The 14,931-nt window shown below is 54.3% G+C and overlaps 1 protein-coding gene across 1 annotated transcript in view; it reads left to right on the top strand.

Moving 5' to 3' along the window:
• Positions 1–14,931, top strand: part of SDK1 (sidekick cell adhesion molecule 1) — a 504,911-nt gene that overhangs the window by 18,414 nt on the left and 471,566 nt on the right. The window contains exons 3-4 of the mRNA XM_075528195.1: positions 2,205–2,311; positions 6,452–6,599. Of these exons, the coding sequence (XP_075384310.1) occupies positions 2,205–2,311; positions 6,452–6,599 (255 nt within the window). The remainder of the gene's footprint in view (positions 1–2,204; positions 2,312–6,451; positions 6,600–14,931) is intronic.

The following is a 14,931-nucleotide window of genomic DNA, read 5'->3' as shown; positions in this document are numbered from 1 at the left end:
TCCACGAAGCTCTTATTAATTCTACCACAGGAATTCAAGAAGGTCAGCCGGGGGAAACACACTTTGATTAATATTTGCTTAATGTAGAATTGCCGGTATTGTCCAAAGGTTTTGTCCGCGCAGAAATAGTACCTACCTGGTTCTTTTGGGGGGTTGACTAATTGGATGTACTTGAGTGAAAAAGACGAGCAATTAGCTGGGGACCAGTGATTTCAGGGTGCGCGCAGGAAACAAGCAGATAAAACCTACCAGAGATGTACGTGTCCCTCTACTTGGCATTGAAGACGTTTCTCTGACTTTCACCCATGTTCTCTCCGTGTTGAACTTGCAGCTCACTGCCCAGACATCGTTCTTCTAAAGGCCTCCTTCTTGCTTTTGCAGAGAACAGGCGGCTGTCCAAGCGGGCTGGCCTCTCAGTCTCTGGCGCTGGCGGAATCCAAGCCTCGCACGCGTCCCATTTCCCTCTTGGTGTGTTTGTGGCCGGGGCTCGTTGTGTCTCGCCAGCCTCACTTCCAGGAGCATCGGGCTGTCCGGTTCACAAGCCAGAGTTGGTCCTTCACCTCCTTCACAAGCACCGTGACCTGCTCAAAGGCCTCCGTCCTTCTTGGCTCTTTCTCACGCACGTAGGAGTCAGGTGCGCTAGGTCCTGGAAGTGACACCTTTGGGCTTCAACGATTTAAGGAGGTTTTCCGGGTTTTGGTTTTTGTCTTCTCTTCCTGTTGTTGCAGCACCCGGCTTGACTGCTTGATTCTTGCGCCCGTCGGGGTTGATTGTGGACCCAAGTGAAACCAAACCCTCGCAGCTCCGGGCGTGGCTCTGCTGGTCCAGCTATGAGGTTTCTGTGGCCTGTACATTGGGGCCATGCAACCCATGCGGAGGCCGTCCACGGCTGTCATCAGGCAGCGCGTCAAGTCCCCTCGCTCTCAGCAGCGCCCTCTGCACGCCGCAGGTTGTGGACGAGTCTTCCACCAGTCCTGACGCCCGGTCGGTGTTCACTTCCTATGGTCTGGCTTCTTGGATGACTTGCTCAGCAGACAGATTGGACCGCACCGATGCCCACCTTGTCCATTGTTAAACCTCGTTCTGGTGGAGCGCCTGCCTCTTGGTCTGTGCTCAGACTTCATATGCGCCTGCGGCTCGGCATTCAGACACAGGAGAGGGGAATACAAATGACCCCGCTTTCCGGCTTCCAGAGTATCTTTGGAAGTCAATTTCAGGATGTGCGTGGAGCAGTGAGGAAGGGGAGGGCCTCCCTTATGTTGGGAGGTGTCCGTACCAGTGAGCAGAGACTTCTGTCCAGACGTGGTTGCTTTCTCTGCCTGTAGTGGCATCTAAACATGACCCTTAACTTTCACACAAAGTGCCGTGACCCCGCCGCCTTAGACTTTGTTGCCTGTTCTAGAAATCATTTTCGACACTTAGCAAGCTCTTCAGAGCTGGAGGAGACGCTGGGTGGTGCATGTGGTGAATGCACTCGGCTGTCAATTGAGAGGTTGGGGGTTCAAGACCACCCAGAGGCACTTTGGATGAAAAAATACGGTGGCCCATTTCTGAGAAAGCAGGCTTGATAAGCCAGGGAGCCCGGCTCTCCCCTGAACCCTGTAGGGTCACCTTGAGTGGGGATTTTGACTCAAGGGCCAACTGGTGGACAGAGTTGTGGGCAGGCGCCGGGGCGACCGTTCTCACCCACAGTCAGTTCAGGTCCCACACACAGCAGAATGGAACACTCCCGGCCCTGCACCATCTTCACAGCCGTTCCTGGGCTTGAGCCCGTTGCAGCCGCTGTGTCCATCCATCTCATTGAGGGCCTTCCTCTGCTTTCTCCTCCCCTCCACTGACCAAGCACGACATCCTTCTTCAGGGACCAAGTAAGGGAAATCAAGTCCTGACCACTCTTGCCTCTAACGACCCACTTCCTCCAGGACAGACGTAATTAATCACTGTGCGGTCTTACTTACATATCACGATCTGAAATTACTGACCGCGCCTTGGGGACCCAGTGAGCGAGGCCCAGAGTGCGCTGTGGCGAGTAACGCCTGCGTAGACACTAACTCCGTGGCTTACGGAGTTGAGTGGGAGTCTGATAACTGATTCCGCGAAACGGCCAACAAGCAGCAGCCCAGTGTGCCGCAGGAGCGGATTCGCAGAGCCGGCGCGGGGCTTGGTGGTGGCCACTGACCCACTCTCCCTCTGATCTTTGGCAGGTACGTCATCCCGTCCCTGCAGAGACTCGACGCCGGCTTTTACCGCTGCGTGGTGCGGAACAGGATGGGAGGCCTGCTGCGGAGGCGATCCGAAGTCCAGGTTGCATGTACGTGTCCAGGAAACCAGGCCTTGTGGGCGCTTGGCGATGCAGCCACACGCCTGCGCGGTGGGGGGGTGGGAGCGGGCTAAAGGAAGTCACCGCCAGCTGTCAGAAATGGGTTGGGTCCTGCCATTCCTTCCGTGTGCACCGCAGGCGCTGCTTAGTCAGAGCTGATGAGCGCGTCGCTTTTGGCCAGTTATGCAATGGGCCTCACGAAGCAGGCGCCCGTTATTTCTGTTTTCGTCCCGCAGACAAAACTGCCCTCTGAAGCAGGGTGGCCATCCAAGCTAAAGCAGACACGACCCCTGGAGTTCTCCGGGTTAGCGGCCCTCTCCTCTTGTTGAGTTTAAATTCCAAGTGCTTTTGAAATTAAAAAAAAATTTTTTTAATTGAGTTAGGTGGGGATGTTACCTTTCAGATCTTTAAGTTTGTATTCAACATTTGAAACGATTTATCAAATCCCCCAAGAGTTTCCCTACCACCCCTCCCTCGCCTTTGATTTCTTTGCTCCCGTCTGTGAATGACCATCTCCCCGCTCACCCACATTAATACCTGTTACCCCTATGCCCCCACCAGCCCATTTTCCAACATCTCTTCTTCCCTCTTTTGCCTTCCCCAACTCGGTCACCTCCCAAGCCTGTTCCCTTGGGTCTGAGCATGTGTGTTTCTTCTTCTTCTCTGTAAAGGTCACCCACGAAAAGCATTAAAGGCCGCTAGATGAAATGCCCCTAGCCCGTTCTCTCCCAGGCGATTTGCTCAGCAGTCTGTCAGCTGCATCCCAAAGGGGCCCTGGGGAGGAAAGCCTCCCGATGGCCGCAGTCCCACAGAGAGCAGGCTTATTCTCCAGGTGGCAGGTACATCTTGGGAAACAAAGCTTTACCCCAGATGTGGAAATGCAAGGACTTGAGCTTCATGGAGCCGTGTTTTCCTTTTTCCTTCTTGGGACAGGGCTACGCCCTTCCACAGGCCCTGCCCACGAGGATCCTATGTTTACACACGTGACGTGCGCCCTGCCCATGCTTGTCAACCGCGCTATGCCAGGGCCACAAACAGACTCATCACCATGGAGTGGATGCCAGCTCACATCAACCCTGCAGGACAGGGTAGACCTGTCCCTGAGAGTCTGAGGCTGTCACTTTTTGTGGGGACAGAAAGCCCCCTCTTTCTCCTGAGGAGCATCTGGTGGTCCCAAACTGCTGACTTTGTGGATAGCACCCCAACATGTAAACCCCACCCCACCGTTCTACCCAACCTCTCCGCCTCCGTGCATTGAGGGGCCTGCCGACAGTGTGCGGGAGGACGCAGTGGAGAGGCCATGGCATTTTCCCACATGCTTTTTGAGGGTCCCTCCCCCAGAGGCTGGCAAAAATGTAAAATGTGTAGAGTGTGCGTCTGGTGGGTAAAGTAGGGTCCTCTTTGGGAGGAACCGAAGAGGGGGGGTGTCCAACACAAAACACTGAGCCCTGGTCAAGCCCCAAACTTAGGAAATGCAACTCCACACTGAGATGGGCCATAAGCTTGAGCCCGTTCTGCGTGCACCTCCTTCAGAAGTCAGCAAGCGAACAGTAGTGGGTGGAATTGAGCATTCTAGTCTAACGTCTTGAGCCGACTCCTGGAAGAGTTCAGAGAACCCACCGAGCTCCTACATTGAGGGAAAGACCTGCTGTTCTCCTGGACCCTGTATAAAATAGGAGAAGCCTGGTGGCATGAGTGCAAGGTCAGCAGTTCGAAACCACCAAGCTCTCTGAGAGAAAAGATGAGCCTGTCTGTTCCCATCAAGAGCTAGAGCCTTGGGAATGCACAGGGGCAGTTCTCCCCTGTCCTGAAGGGTCTCCGTGAGTTGGCATCGGCTGGATGACAGTGGGGTTTTACATCCAATAGGATCGTGTCCACGCACACCTTCTTCCCAGGGTTACCTCTGGTACCTGAGTGAGGTGCTGGTGGGGCTGTGCCTGCGTCGTGGCCCTTTCAAGCCACTACGAAGCTTTCCATTCTTCTGAACTGTTAAGTCCCTCGGCTAAATCCGTCAGCAGAATCTGGAGCTTTTATTTAACTGAATAATTGAAAAGGTAATTAACCAACAAACATAACTGCAGATCAATACTCAGAACCTATTTGAGTATGTGAGCAGCTGAGAATGTATTAGAATATATTAAATTCTGGCTTGTAACATTGCTTTGGAGTTTTCTCTATTTTTTTAATAGCCTGTTTCTCTGCTAGCTCTGGGAATTTTCCCTTCTCGCCGTCCTTTGGATCACAAACCCCCCTTTGCTTGAAAGTAACCACAGGTTTCGGACAGCACATTTCCCTGGATGGGGAGATAACCACGGGTATTGGGAGGCCCACTGGCGGTTGTTATCAGCAGATCACAGATAATATGAGGGTGGGTCCCCCACAGGGTAACTGCCAGAGTTCCAGTCTGCATTCGGGGTCTGTACCTGTGCTGCAGACAAGCTCTCTCTGCGATAAAATGCTCTTAGTCTCCTCCTAGGGGCTTCAAAAAATCCAACCCAGACAGTTGGACCGGGGGGCGGTGGGGGGGCGGGCGCTCATTCAACTCAAGGCAGAGAAGTGAGCTCGGCTTCCTCTGAGGCCAACGAGAGATCAGCGGGTTCATGATGAAGAAATGTGAGGAGACTTGGAAAAGACCAGGAGAGTTGTGCTGAGGTTTATTTGTTTCTTTTCTGTCACCACAACATACACGTGCTCATTGTCAGAGCGGAGCAAGGGCCATCCTAGGAGACTCTTGCTCGCTGGCAAACCTGACCCATCCACCCTCCAGCCCTGGCCTCGCCCTTCCGTCTTCCTTGTTCACAAGACTCAGAAGAGCATTGGAAAGAATCACGGCGAGTGCCTCCAAGAAACGCAGACCGCCAGCTTGGCCCGCGTGTCCATCCGGAACGCCGGCTCTTTGGGGGGGAAGTTAGAGATGAAAACGCCATGCAGATGTGCGTGGACCTTGACGGTGACTCTACAGAGAACAGTGAATTGACATTCTGATATTTTTGTTTAAGAAGTGTTTGTACTCATGGTGTAATGGCTTACACATGAGGTTGCTGACCTCAAGGTTAGCAGTTCAAAATCACCGGCCGCTCCTAGAAAGATGAGGCTTTCTCCTCCCATGGAGAATCACAGCCTTGGAAACCCCCGAGGCAGTGCCATCCCGTTGAGCCTCTGTGGGGCAGGACCTCCCCCCCACTCCAGTGAGCTGACATAGGATGTTTCAGCAGTACTTTCTTTGACTGACTCTTATATGTAAGTCCTGACTCTGCTTCTGTGGGAGCCCTGGTGGCCCCGTAGGCTAGATGCTAGGTGGCTAACCACAAGGTCGGTGGTTCAAGCCCACCAGCTGCTCACTGGGAGAAAGGTGAGGCTCTCTGCCCCTGTATAGATGTACAGTCTCGGACACCCTCTCTAGGGCTCACTGTGCGCGGGAACCCGGTTGCTGGCAGTGGGTGTGGGCAAGGAGCCCTGGCAGGGACCTCAGCAACGAACCCAAAGGGGGGCACTTCAAACCCACAAGCAGCTTTAAGTGGGAGAAAGACAGGGGCTTTTTCTCCCAACCCAACCCACTGCCATCCAATTGATTCTCACTCATGGAGACCCTATAGGACTGCCCCCGGGTTTCTGAGACTGTAGGCCTTTGTGGGAGCATACAGCCTCATCATTCTACCATAGAGCAGCTGGTGGGTTTGAACAGCCAACCTTGCAGACGGCTGCTCGGTGCTTAACCTGCAGCACCACCAGGGCCCCTTACTAAGCAGCCAGCCCCAGAAACGGAGGGAAGGAGAAAGTGAGCCATGATGTGTGGTGATGGCACCCAGCAGGAGCTCCATCCAAAGCCTCCTGGAATCGAGAATGTTCTCCACCCACTTATTTCCGAACCAGCTGTCCAGGAGGCTTGTGGTTCTGCTGATGCGTGCCTTGGGGGCTCCTTTGGGACGGACAGAGCAGGGCGAGCCTCTGTTTCCTGTTTCCCTACCTAGGGGACCCGCAGTCCTCAGTCCAGCTGCTCAGGGAGCCCAGCTCTGTACCCCACGGCCCCTCCCTCAGGGCTTCATATTGAGGCATCAGTGGGCTCCGCCCAGTGCCACCCCCCAACGGAAAGGCTTCCCGGAACTCAGGAGGCCTCGTTTCTCTCCACAGACATGGGGAGCTTCACGGAGACAGAGCAGAGGGAGATGGTGGCTGCGGGCCATGCGGCCGTGCTGAACCTAGCGCCCATCGCCAGCCATCCTGCACCCCAGGTGACCTGGTTTCGCGAAGGCCAGAAGATCATTCCGAGCAGCCGGATGTAAGTTGATCCCCAATGTAGAGTTGGAAATCGGTTCCGTCCGTGACTGACACCCCTGTGTAGTAAACAGAAACCTCTGTTCACCTGGGAAACGGGTGGCCCTGCCCCTCAATACGATGTTGTTTTATACCAACCTGGACGTTTAGTTTTAAATTTTATTATTTTTAATTAAGTAATAATGTTGAAAGTACTAATTGGGATTTGGGTACATTGATCATGTCATTCCACAGCTCAGTCACGCCAAGTAGAATTGTACCATTTCTCCCACCACCGGTTTCCAGACAGGCTTTTTCTACATGGACCGCTTCACATCGTCTCCCTTTCACCCCACCCTCACGGTCCCCTCCCCTCTCCCCGAAACCCTTATCCTCCTCACTACCCCCTGTAAGGTCATCCGTCTTCGGGTTTCATATGCCAAAAACCAGGAAAGGCATGCCGTGCAGCTTCATAGAGGCCGGTGCCACTGCCGGTTGGTTAGGCGCGGGGCTCCTCAGCACGAAGTCGTGTTCAAACTCACAGCCTCCCCTCTAAGAACGAGGACAAGAGGCGCAGCCTTGAAAACACACTTGGGCAGCTGCCCTCTGTCCTCGAGGGCCACGGCAAGGCACCGTGGCCTCCGTGGCAGCTGCATTGAAGCCACGGTCACCAGGCTGCTTCGGGCTCAGTCAGTCAGGAGGAGCCTCTGGGCTTCCTGAGCGAGGGGTGAGGCTGTCACCTCCCCTCCCGAGGGACGTCTGAGAAGCCTTCTGTCCGGCCGCCGTGAGTTGGTGTCAGGGCTGGACAGTGGGTTTGGTGGGGAATGTTTCAGCCACGACAGAAAATGGCGATTTTCGTGTTGATCAGGGGAGTGATTTGCTGCCCTAGGACTGAGACTCGATGACCTTTCTACTCTCTGCAGCCTGCTTCCCCTGTGGTTTGGACGGCGGGTGCGATGCATTTTTGGTTCTGCGTTTGTTGTGCACCGAGTCTGAATTTAATGAGTGCTGGTGTTTGTTTAGAGAACTGTGGGTTGGATCTCTCTCATTCTTTATGGTGTGTGTGTGTGTGTGTGTGTGTGTGTGTGTGTGTGCGCGCGCACGTCTTTTTCCTTTCCTCCCCTTATTATTGAGCCTCGCTTGATACTACTTCCTCTGACGATAAAACAGTAATTACTGCTGATTTCTCTTTATCCTTTTATCCGACCATGACAGTTTTATTTCCCTCTGTCTAATTAGTGGTTCGCCTACCTATTGTAGGATCGGTGCTTTGTGATTAGTTAAGCATTCTTTCAAGGTGTTCTTGCCTACCCCACATTCCAGGCCTTTGTCCCCGGCCGGAACAGGCGCTTCCTAACGAGCATCGTACAGAGAGCGATGTGCTACCTCGTACATAGAGGGCCCTCTGCCTTCCAGGGGAAGGGCAGCAGCCGGTGGACAAGTCGTTTGCAGGAGGAGAGTGGCTTTCTGCCCTCTCCGGCCCTGCGTGAGATCCCTTTTCTAGATCAATGTCACCATACAGCCACCTGCTTGGATCTGGCATGTTCTTCAGCATTTTCATCTAGATTTTCCTATTTCCGTCATTGGAAACGAGGGAAAAAAAGAAAATATGTAGAAGCCATACTTCAGAAATCTTTTCTCCCTGCCATTGAGTCAATTCCGACTCAGGAGGACCCAAAGGACCGGGCAGGACTGCCCCATGTGTAGCCAAGGCTGCCACTCTAGGGTAGAAGCCCCGTCTGGCCCTGCAACTTGGCTGGTGGTTTCGAACCGCTGACCTTTCGTTAGCAGCCCAGTGCATAACCACCCCAAAACAGGTGCTCCCCAAGTACACTAGAGGGTGCTCATGACCACGAGGAATGTACAAGCAGCCCAGCGCATAGCCCCTCGTGCCACCAGGACTCCTTCCACGATTCCAGCGATGCCCGTTGTGACGGGTGCACATCTTGCTTTATTTCATTACAGTCACGTAGGCATCCAACTATGTGGGGTCGGATGATAACAGAGGCCTCTTGAGTTTGGGCGAGACAAAAAAGAAGGGCCTACATGCCCTCCTCTCCCGGGGCTGTCGTGCTGGCAGGCATGGCGCTAGGTTAGGATACAGCCCTGTATGAATAGTCGGAGGACCGCTGTTGGAAGCATGGCCCCTCAGCAGAGCAAACAAACCTGCCCCGGAAGAAGTACAGTCTGATGCTCCTTAGAAGTGAGGACGGCAGGACTCAGCTCACGTGCATGTCCACGGTGGGGAAGCAAAGGGGCAGGAAGGAGAGGACCCTTAAGGAGATGGGTGGACAAACAATGGGCTCAAATGTAACACCCTGGTGAGCACGGTGGAGGAGTGGGCAGTGTTTCCTTCTGTACACTGGGTCTCTTTGAGTCAAAAAGCCACTTGTTGGCACCCAGCATGGTTGGAAGCCATTGGGCCCAGTTGGGTTCGATGGGGTGAGGCAAAGAGGGGTTGGACTTCGTCTTCCATTCAGACGCTGGGGGTTTTATTAATATCCACCAGAGCAGAATGCACCGTGGAAGTCATACATTAACTCTGTAGTCAATAACTGCCACTGTGTCCATGGGTGGCCCGTTCCACCCCTGAGAGCGCAGGACATCAGTTAAAGCAGAGACGCGCCGTATTTATAAGCTTTGGTGTGTTGGCTGTGTCTCTTCGACTTGCAAAGGCCTGCTAAGGATGGTTTCCTTCTTGGCGAGCTAATGTGGAGATGCCGGTGTGCCTTCACTTAGCGTTTGCTGTCACATCAAACAAATGGCCTGCTTACAACCATGGAGCTATTGATGAATTTCCAATTTCAGTGGAACAATCTGCCAGGCTACCTTCTTCTTTCTTCTTTTTTTCAGTAGATGAGATGAGGCTGATTATGGATATTTACACTCGAGCAAGGTCCTTTAGATTCATATTTCCCAGCTCATCATCGCCGCGCACGTATTAAGCACCTGCTGTGTCGGAGATCATCAATCAGGCTATGCTGGGTTGGCGCCCCAAGTTTATACATCACTCAGAGTGAGATTGCTCTCCACCTGGGAGGAAGCTCAGTGTGTGTCTGCAAATGGAAGGGCCCTTATGCGCCGACCCCCGCCCAGGGGTGGGCAAGCAGGAGTCAGAGGGCTTCCGGTTAGTGCTGTGCCACGCCAGTGCCACGCGAGTCCTGCAGCCTTGCGCCCTGAGCCTTTCACACCTGGGGAGACTTGGGGTTCGCTTCCCAGCCTTCTCTGACCCTGTGATTGCTGGAGGTGAGGTCTCTAGCGCAGGGGTGTGACTGGACCCTCATCACACGGGTGAGCAAGCATCTCATCGCCACCCCCGCCCCCTTAATATCCTCTCAGGACCTTACATGTGTGGGCAGCCTCTTTTGAGTCAGATGGCTTAGTATTAAGTGTTTATTGGGTCGGGGTGAAGGCTCGCAGAGCAGATTGGGTTTCCATTCAGCGGTGCGTTCACGTTTGTTTCAGGTCAGGGATTGTGAGCCTCTCATTGGACCATCACTCACCCCACTTTCTCCCTGGGTATCCCTTTTCCTCGCCCCCCTTTTTCCTGACCCTTCTGAACTTGGTCCAAGGTCACTGCTGCTCTTTTGATTAGTCCCAGGCAGGGGTGGTGTGTGAGCCCAGGTTGGCAAGAGAAACAAATCCAGTGACACTCATCTATGTGTACAGAAGAGCTTGCTATCAAAGAGTTGTAATTGTATATAGAAGAAAACATCCCAGCCCAGTTCAGATCGAATCCATCGGTCCGATAGTAGCCCGTAAGTCCAATGCTGGTCCCTAAATCCCTCTTTAGACTCACGCAGCCACAAGCAACGACACAGAGCGCAGGATGATCAGAGGCCCGGGGGCGCAGAGTCTGTGGATCCCGTGGGGGCGGAAGCATCTCCAGGGCTCTCGCAGGTCTCAGCGTGACTCCACGTGGCTTCTCAGCAGGAGGGTGGAGCAGAGAAAGAGGGTGCGGCCAGCCTCCAGGGCTACAGAGGACATTTCCAGAATGCTCATGATTAGGCCACGCCACAGGCGGAATCATCGGCTGTGAACTGATGGACAGGCTAGACTCCACCCCTGCGCTGATTTATCAAGTTGACTTGAAATTATTTAGCTACCACAGGTGGAGATCGTCTGGCCGGGGGATGTATAAAGTCTGAGAAATCAATCCCAGCTAACATCACATGCACACCTCGTCAAAGAGAAGCCCTTCCCGCCATCGCACTGAAGGGAAAAAGAAACGCAACTCCCCGCCATCAAGTTGATTCCAACTCATAGTGACTGTAGGGCAGAGTGGAACTGCCTGTGTGAGGTTCTGAGACTGTAACTGTTTACAGCCTCATCGTTCGCCCAAGGAGTGGCTGGTGGTTTTGAACTGCCTACCTTGAGGTTAGAAGCTCGATGTGTCATCACTCCGCCACTCCAGGGCTCCTGGCCATCCATCCCAGTAAGCCTGGACTCATGAGAGGTTTGGCCAGTATGGCCACGAATGATGTTAGGAATATCCAAATGGCCCTGGCAGGAAGCGGTTTCCCACCCCCTTCTGTGAGGACGGGGCACTTCCTTGGTGACACTGTCCCCAATGGCCCTGTCTGTTGTTAGTTGAAAATGGAGTGACAGGATGTGCTCAATTCTAAACCTGAAGGGTTGGCGGAGGGCCTCAGTCTCAGGGATGCACCCGTCTCTATCTACCCGGGCAGCCTGGTCTCGCTTATGATTTTGAGTTTCCTTCCTATTTTCTTTTGTAATTTCAACAGACAGTCTAATGTTCTTCAACCTGAGAAAAAATGATTAGAACAGCCTATTAATAATGGTAATCGCAACTATTACTTCTGAGCACCTTCTTTAAACATGTCTGCTCGGAGCCTCACGCTTTCCGTCAGAGGCCGTTCTAATTAGATCCATTTATAGCTGTCAGACTGCAGATGGAGTCCCCCAGGACATGCAGCAGCCTGGCGGCACCGCGGCTGTGTGTTGGACGGCTGACAGCAAGGCCGGCAGTTGGGCTCCACCAGCCTCTCCTTGGGAGAAAGATGAGGCTGGCTGGCTACTCCCATAAAGATGGTCAGCCTCTGAAACCCACAGGGCAGCCCACCCCTGTCCTAGGAGTCAGAATCGGCTCGATGGCAGCTTGGTTTGGGGCTTTGCAGAAGGGTACATGGCTGATACGTGACAATAGAACGGAACTCAGACCAAGGGCATGTGGCTGGTGGTGGAACAGCCGGCCCTTGGGTCCGGTCCAGCCCATGCACTGGTCACTGTCTCAGGTAGGCCCTGCTTTTTCCCTTTACTTCACAGAACCTTATTCCTGCTTTTATACTTTTTTCAAGTGGCATCTCAGTCTTTTCTTTCGCCTTTTGTGGAAAACTCGTTGTCTATTGGAAACGGCGTGGGTTACCGGGCGCCGTCACTGTGAGAGTAAGGAGCAGGCAGGGGAAGGAGAACACACAACGGTCATGTCCAGTGAAGGAGCCAGTGGACCACTCAGTTAGGCACTATTGATCCCAATGCACAGCGACCCCAAAAGACTGAGTGGAACGCACCCCCGGGGCGTGGTGGGGGAGGACTTTCCAAGGCTGTCCACCTTGACCTCAGCATCTTCCGCCTGCCGAGCACTTCAGAAAAGGTGGGAACCACTCACCTTTTGGTTACCAGCTCAATGCTCAACTCCCTGAGCCACCAGGGCCCCTTCCTTCGTTGTCACAGCTTTGATTTCTCTCCCTTTCCCCTGCTTGCTCCTTATTCCCACAGTGAGACTCCCCCATTCTCACCCGCCACCCAGGGGCTGCTTTAGCCGCCCACTGTGGGCAGCAAGCACTGCTCTAGATGACAGACTCAGGTGCTGACTGTGTCCAGGCCGGTGCTGCACAGACAAGATGGACACGCTCTGGGACATGCATGCAGTACGTGCAAGGCCTAGAACTCACGGTCAACATGCACAAGCACCAGAGCTTGCATGCAAGATGCACAAGTGCTGGAACTCGTGTCCAAGGTGTGTAGGCACTGGAACAAGCCTGCACAAGGTACCAGCACTGGAGCAGGCCTGCAAGACGCGTGGGAGTGTACACATACAACAAGGTGCACGAGCACTGAACTCGTGTACAAGACGTAGCAGCACCAGAACGTGCACCTCAAGACGCACCAGCTCGGACTCTACTGGAGTGCTAGAGCGCGCCCACAAGACGCACCAGCTCTGAGCGGCAGGCAGGTGGGGAAGTGTGACAAGGAGGCCGATGGCAAGCAGCCTGTGTGGATCCCTCAGCACCAGGGGTGGGGGCATGTGGCGCCCCTCAACCCTCAGGAGCAGCAGCCACCCTGGCCACAAAGCCGCATTCCCAAGGCTCCAGGAACAGCGGAGCCAGTGCTGAATAGCTAATTATAGGCTCTGTGCATCCCCAAAGATGCGGCAAATAAACCCCAAAAAAATGCCTACGTATTTCTCAGATCTGCTCAATCCAAAGAGTCCCTTTGCTGTCTTTGCACATCAAAGCCCAGTGTCGCCTGGCCTCATCAGCATGGTCTAATTGGATCTCACACTCGGCCCAGGCGGCTGCAGACCGGGCGGACTTTTCCCATTTCCCTTTCTTTGTGGACACATGAGGCGCGTGCCCTGGTGCCCTGGTGCTCTGCAGTATTGCTCTCACCGCTGGGAGGAAAGGCGGGTCGTGTCCAGCAGAAGAGGACGCAAAGGCCTGTCGTCATCGTCACATGCCGTTCTTCTGCCGGATTTCGGGTTCTGTTGCCGCATCTTGCCCTGTCTTCTGCTGGGCAGGAGTGGACACACCAGCACCAGTGGTCTTCATGTGTCCTCCTGGACAGGCGCGTTCATGTTGCTGGGTGCCCTCGCGTCAGCGCAGACTCACAGAGGAAAGAAACACTGGGCTTGTGGACCTGGCTGTGTCAGACACGAGTCAGGAGTTTCCTCTCTCTCTGCCTCCTGCCTGGAATGAGGGAGGGGTCTACGTGACACCCGGGGTCCTTTCTGGTGACAACAGTCGATGAAGTAGACCTGGTAGAGTCCTAATTGGGCCCTTGGCTGCGGCTGACCTAAAGGTTGGCTGATAGCACCAGCCCTTTGGACGCTCCATGGGGACAAGACTTGGCCATCATCTGGTCCCAGAGAGGTGGCTGCCTGGGAACCTGCTCTCGAGTGGGCTCGCTGGGAGGGAGTGCTCTCCATCCATGCCAGCTCTGTGAGCTTCTCCGGAGGTCCTACTCCCTAAGTCGTGACAGGCCTACCCGCCTACCCTGTCCTAAGGGGTCACGGTGAGTCTGCATCGACTTGATGGCAGTGTGGTTTTTTGTTCGTGTTTTTGTTACATGTCGGGCTGCTACCCACAGACCAGCACTTCGAAACCACCAGCTGCACCACAGGGGAAGGATGAGGGTGCCTCTCCGTCAAGAGTTACAGCCCCGGAGACCCACAGGGGCAGTTCTAGAAGCCGGCTCTGAGCTAGAATCCAGTCTGTGGCAGGGAATTTGGGGTTGACTCTGGAATGCAAAGACCAAGCTCACTGCCATCCCATCGATTTTGACTCAGGGAAGCCCTGCAGGACAGAGTAAAGCTGCCCTTGTGGTTTCCAAGGCTGTCACTCTTCACAGGAGCAGAATGCCCTCTCCCTCTCCTGTCAGAGATCAAAAAGGTTGTTGAAAAGAAAAATGGTCGGTTACCCCCAAACCCCTCAACTCCCATCGAGTCCATTTCTATTCATAGTCTCCCCCATGGGACAGCTGCACCTGTGGGCTTCTGAGATGGTCACTCGTGTGTGTGTGTGTGTGTGTGTGTGTGTGTGTGAACTATGCACTAATAGACAAGGTTGACTTCTTTCTTCTCGGACACACCAACGGCTCAGCAGCCATGGTGACCGGCGGTCTGGGTGAGCTGGCCTGGAACGTGAAGGCCACTGAAGTGGCGTGGCCAGCCCTCTGTGGCCCCAATCTCTTTCAGCCTCTGCAGATTTCACGGAGATTGTTGTCCCAACCGTCAGCCGAGACCTGGCTGTGTCTGCCGTCCCTCACATCTCTCTGTTGGTTTAAGAACCAGTCTGGGCTCTGGTGCTGCTGCGGATTCTGCATACAGTGATCCCGCTCAGCCTGGTCCTCCGTGAGTGCTCCTGCTCTCTCGGTGAGGTCACTGCCTGCCTGCCCCCACACCGCACGAGCCTATCTGCGCCCCACGCCCCCACGTGGCAGGGGTGCCAAAGGTTGTTTTCTGCCGCCCATCGATGGTAGCACTCGCAAAATGTGCTGGAACTTTCCAGGAATCTCTAGCGACGTGGCAGTGGCAGATGCAGTGGCGTGCCGGCCTCTGGTGGAAGAGCAGACTGTAGCTCTTTACTAGAGCGAAAACCTTCCCTGTCTCCAGCATT

This window comes from Tenrec ecaudatus, chromosome 12, assembly GCF_050624435.1.
Source record: "Tenrec ecaudatus isolate mTenEca1 chromosome 12, mTenEca1.hap1, whole genome shotgun sequence".
NCBI lineage: Eukaryota > Metazoa > Chordata > Mammalia > Afrosoricida > Tenrecidae > Tenrec > Tenrec ecaudatus.
The sequence above is the reverse complement of the archived record's forward strand: the minus strand, read 5'-3'. Positions and strand labels throughout refer to the sequence as shown.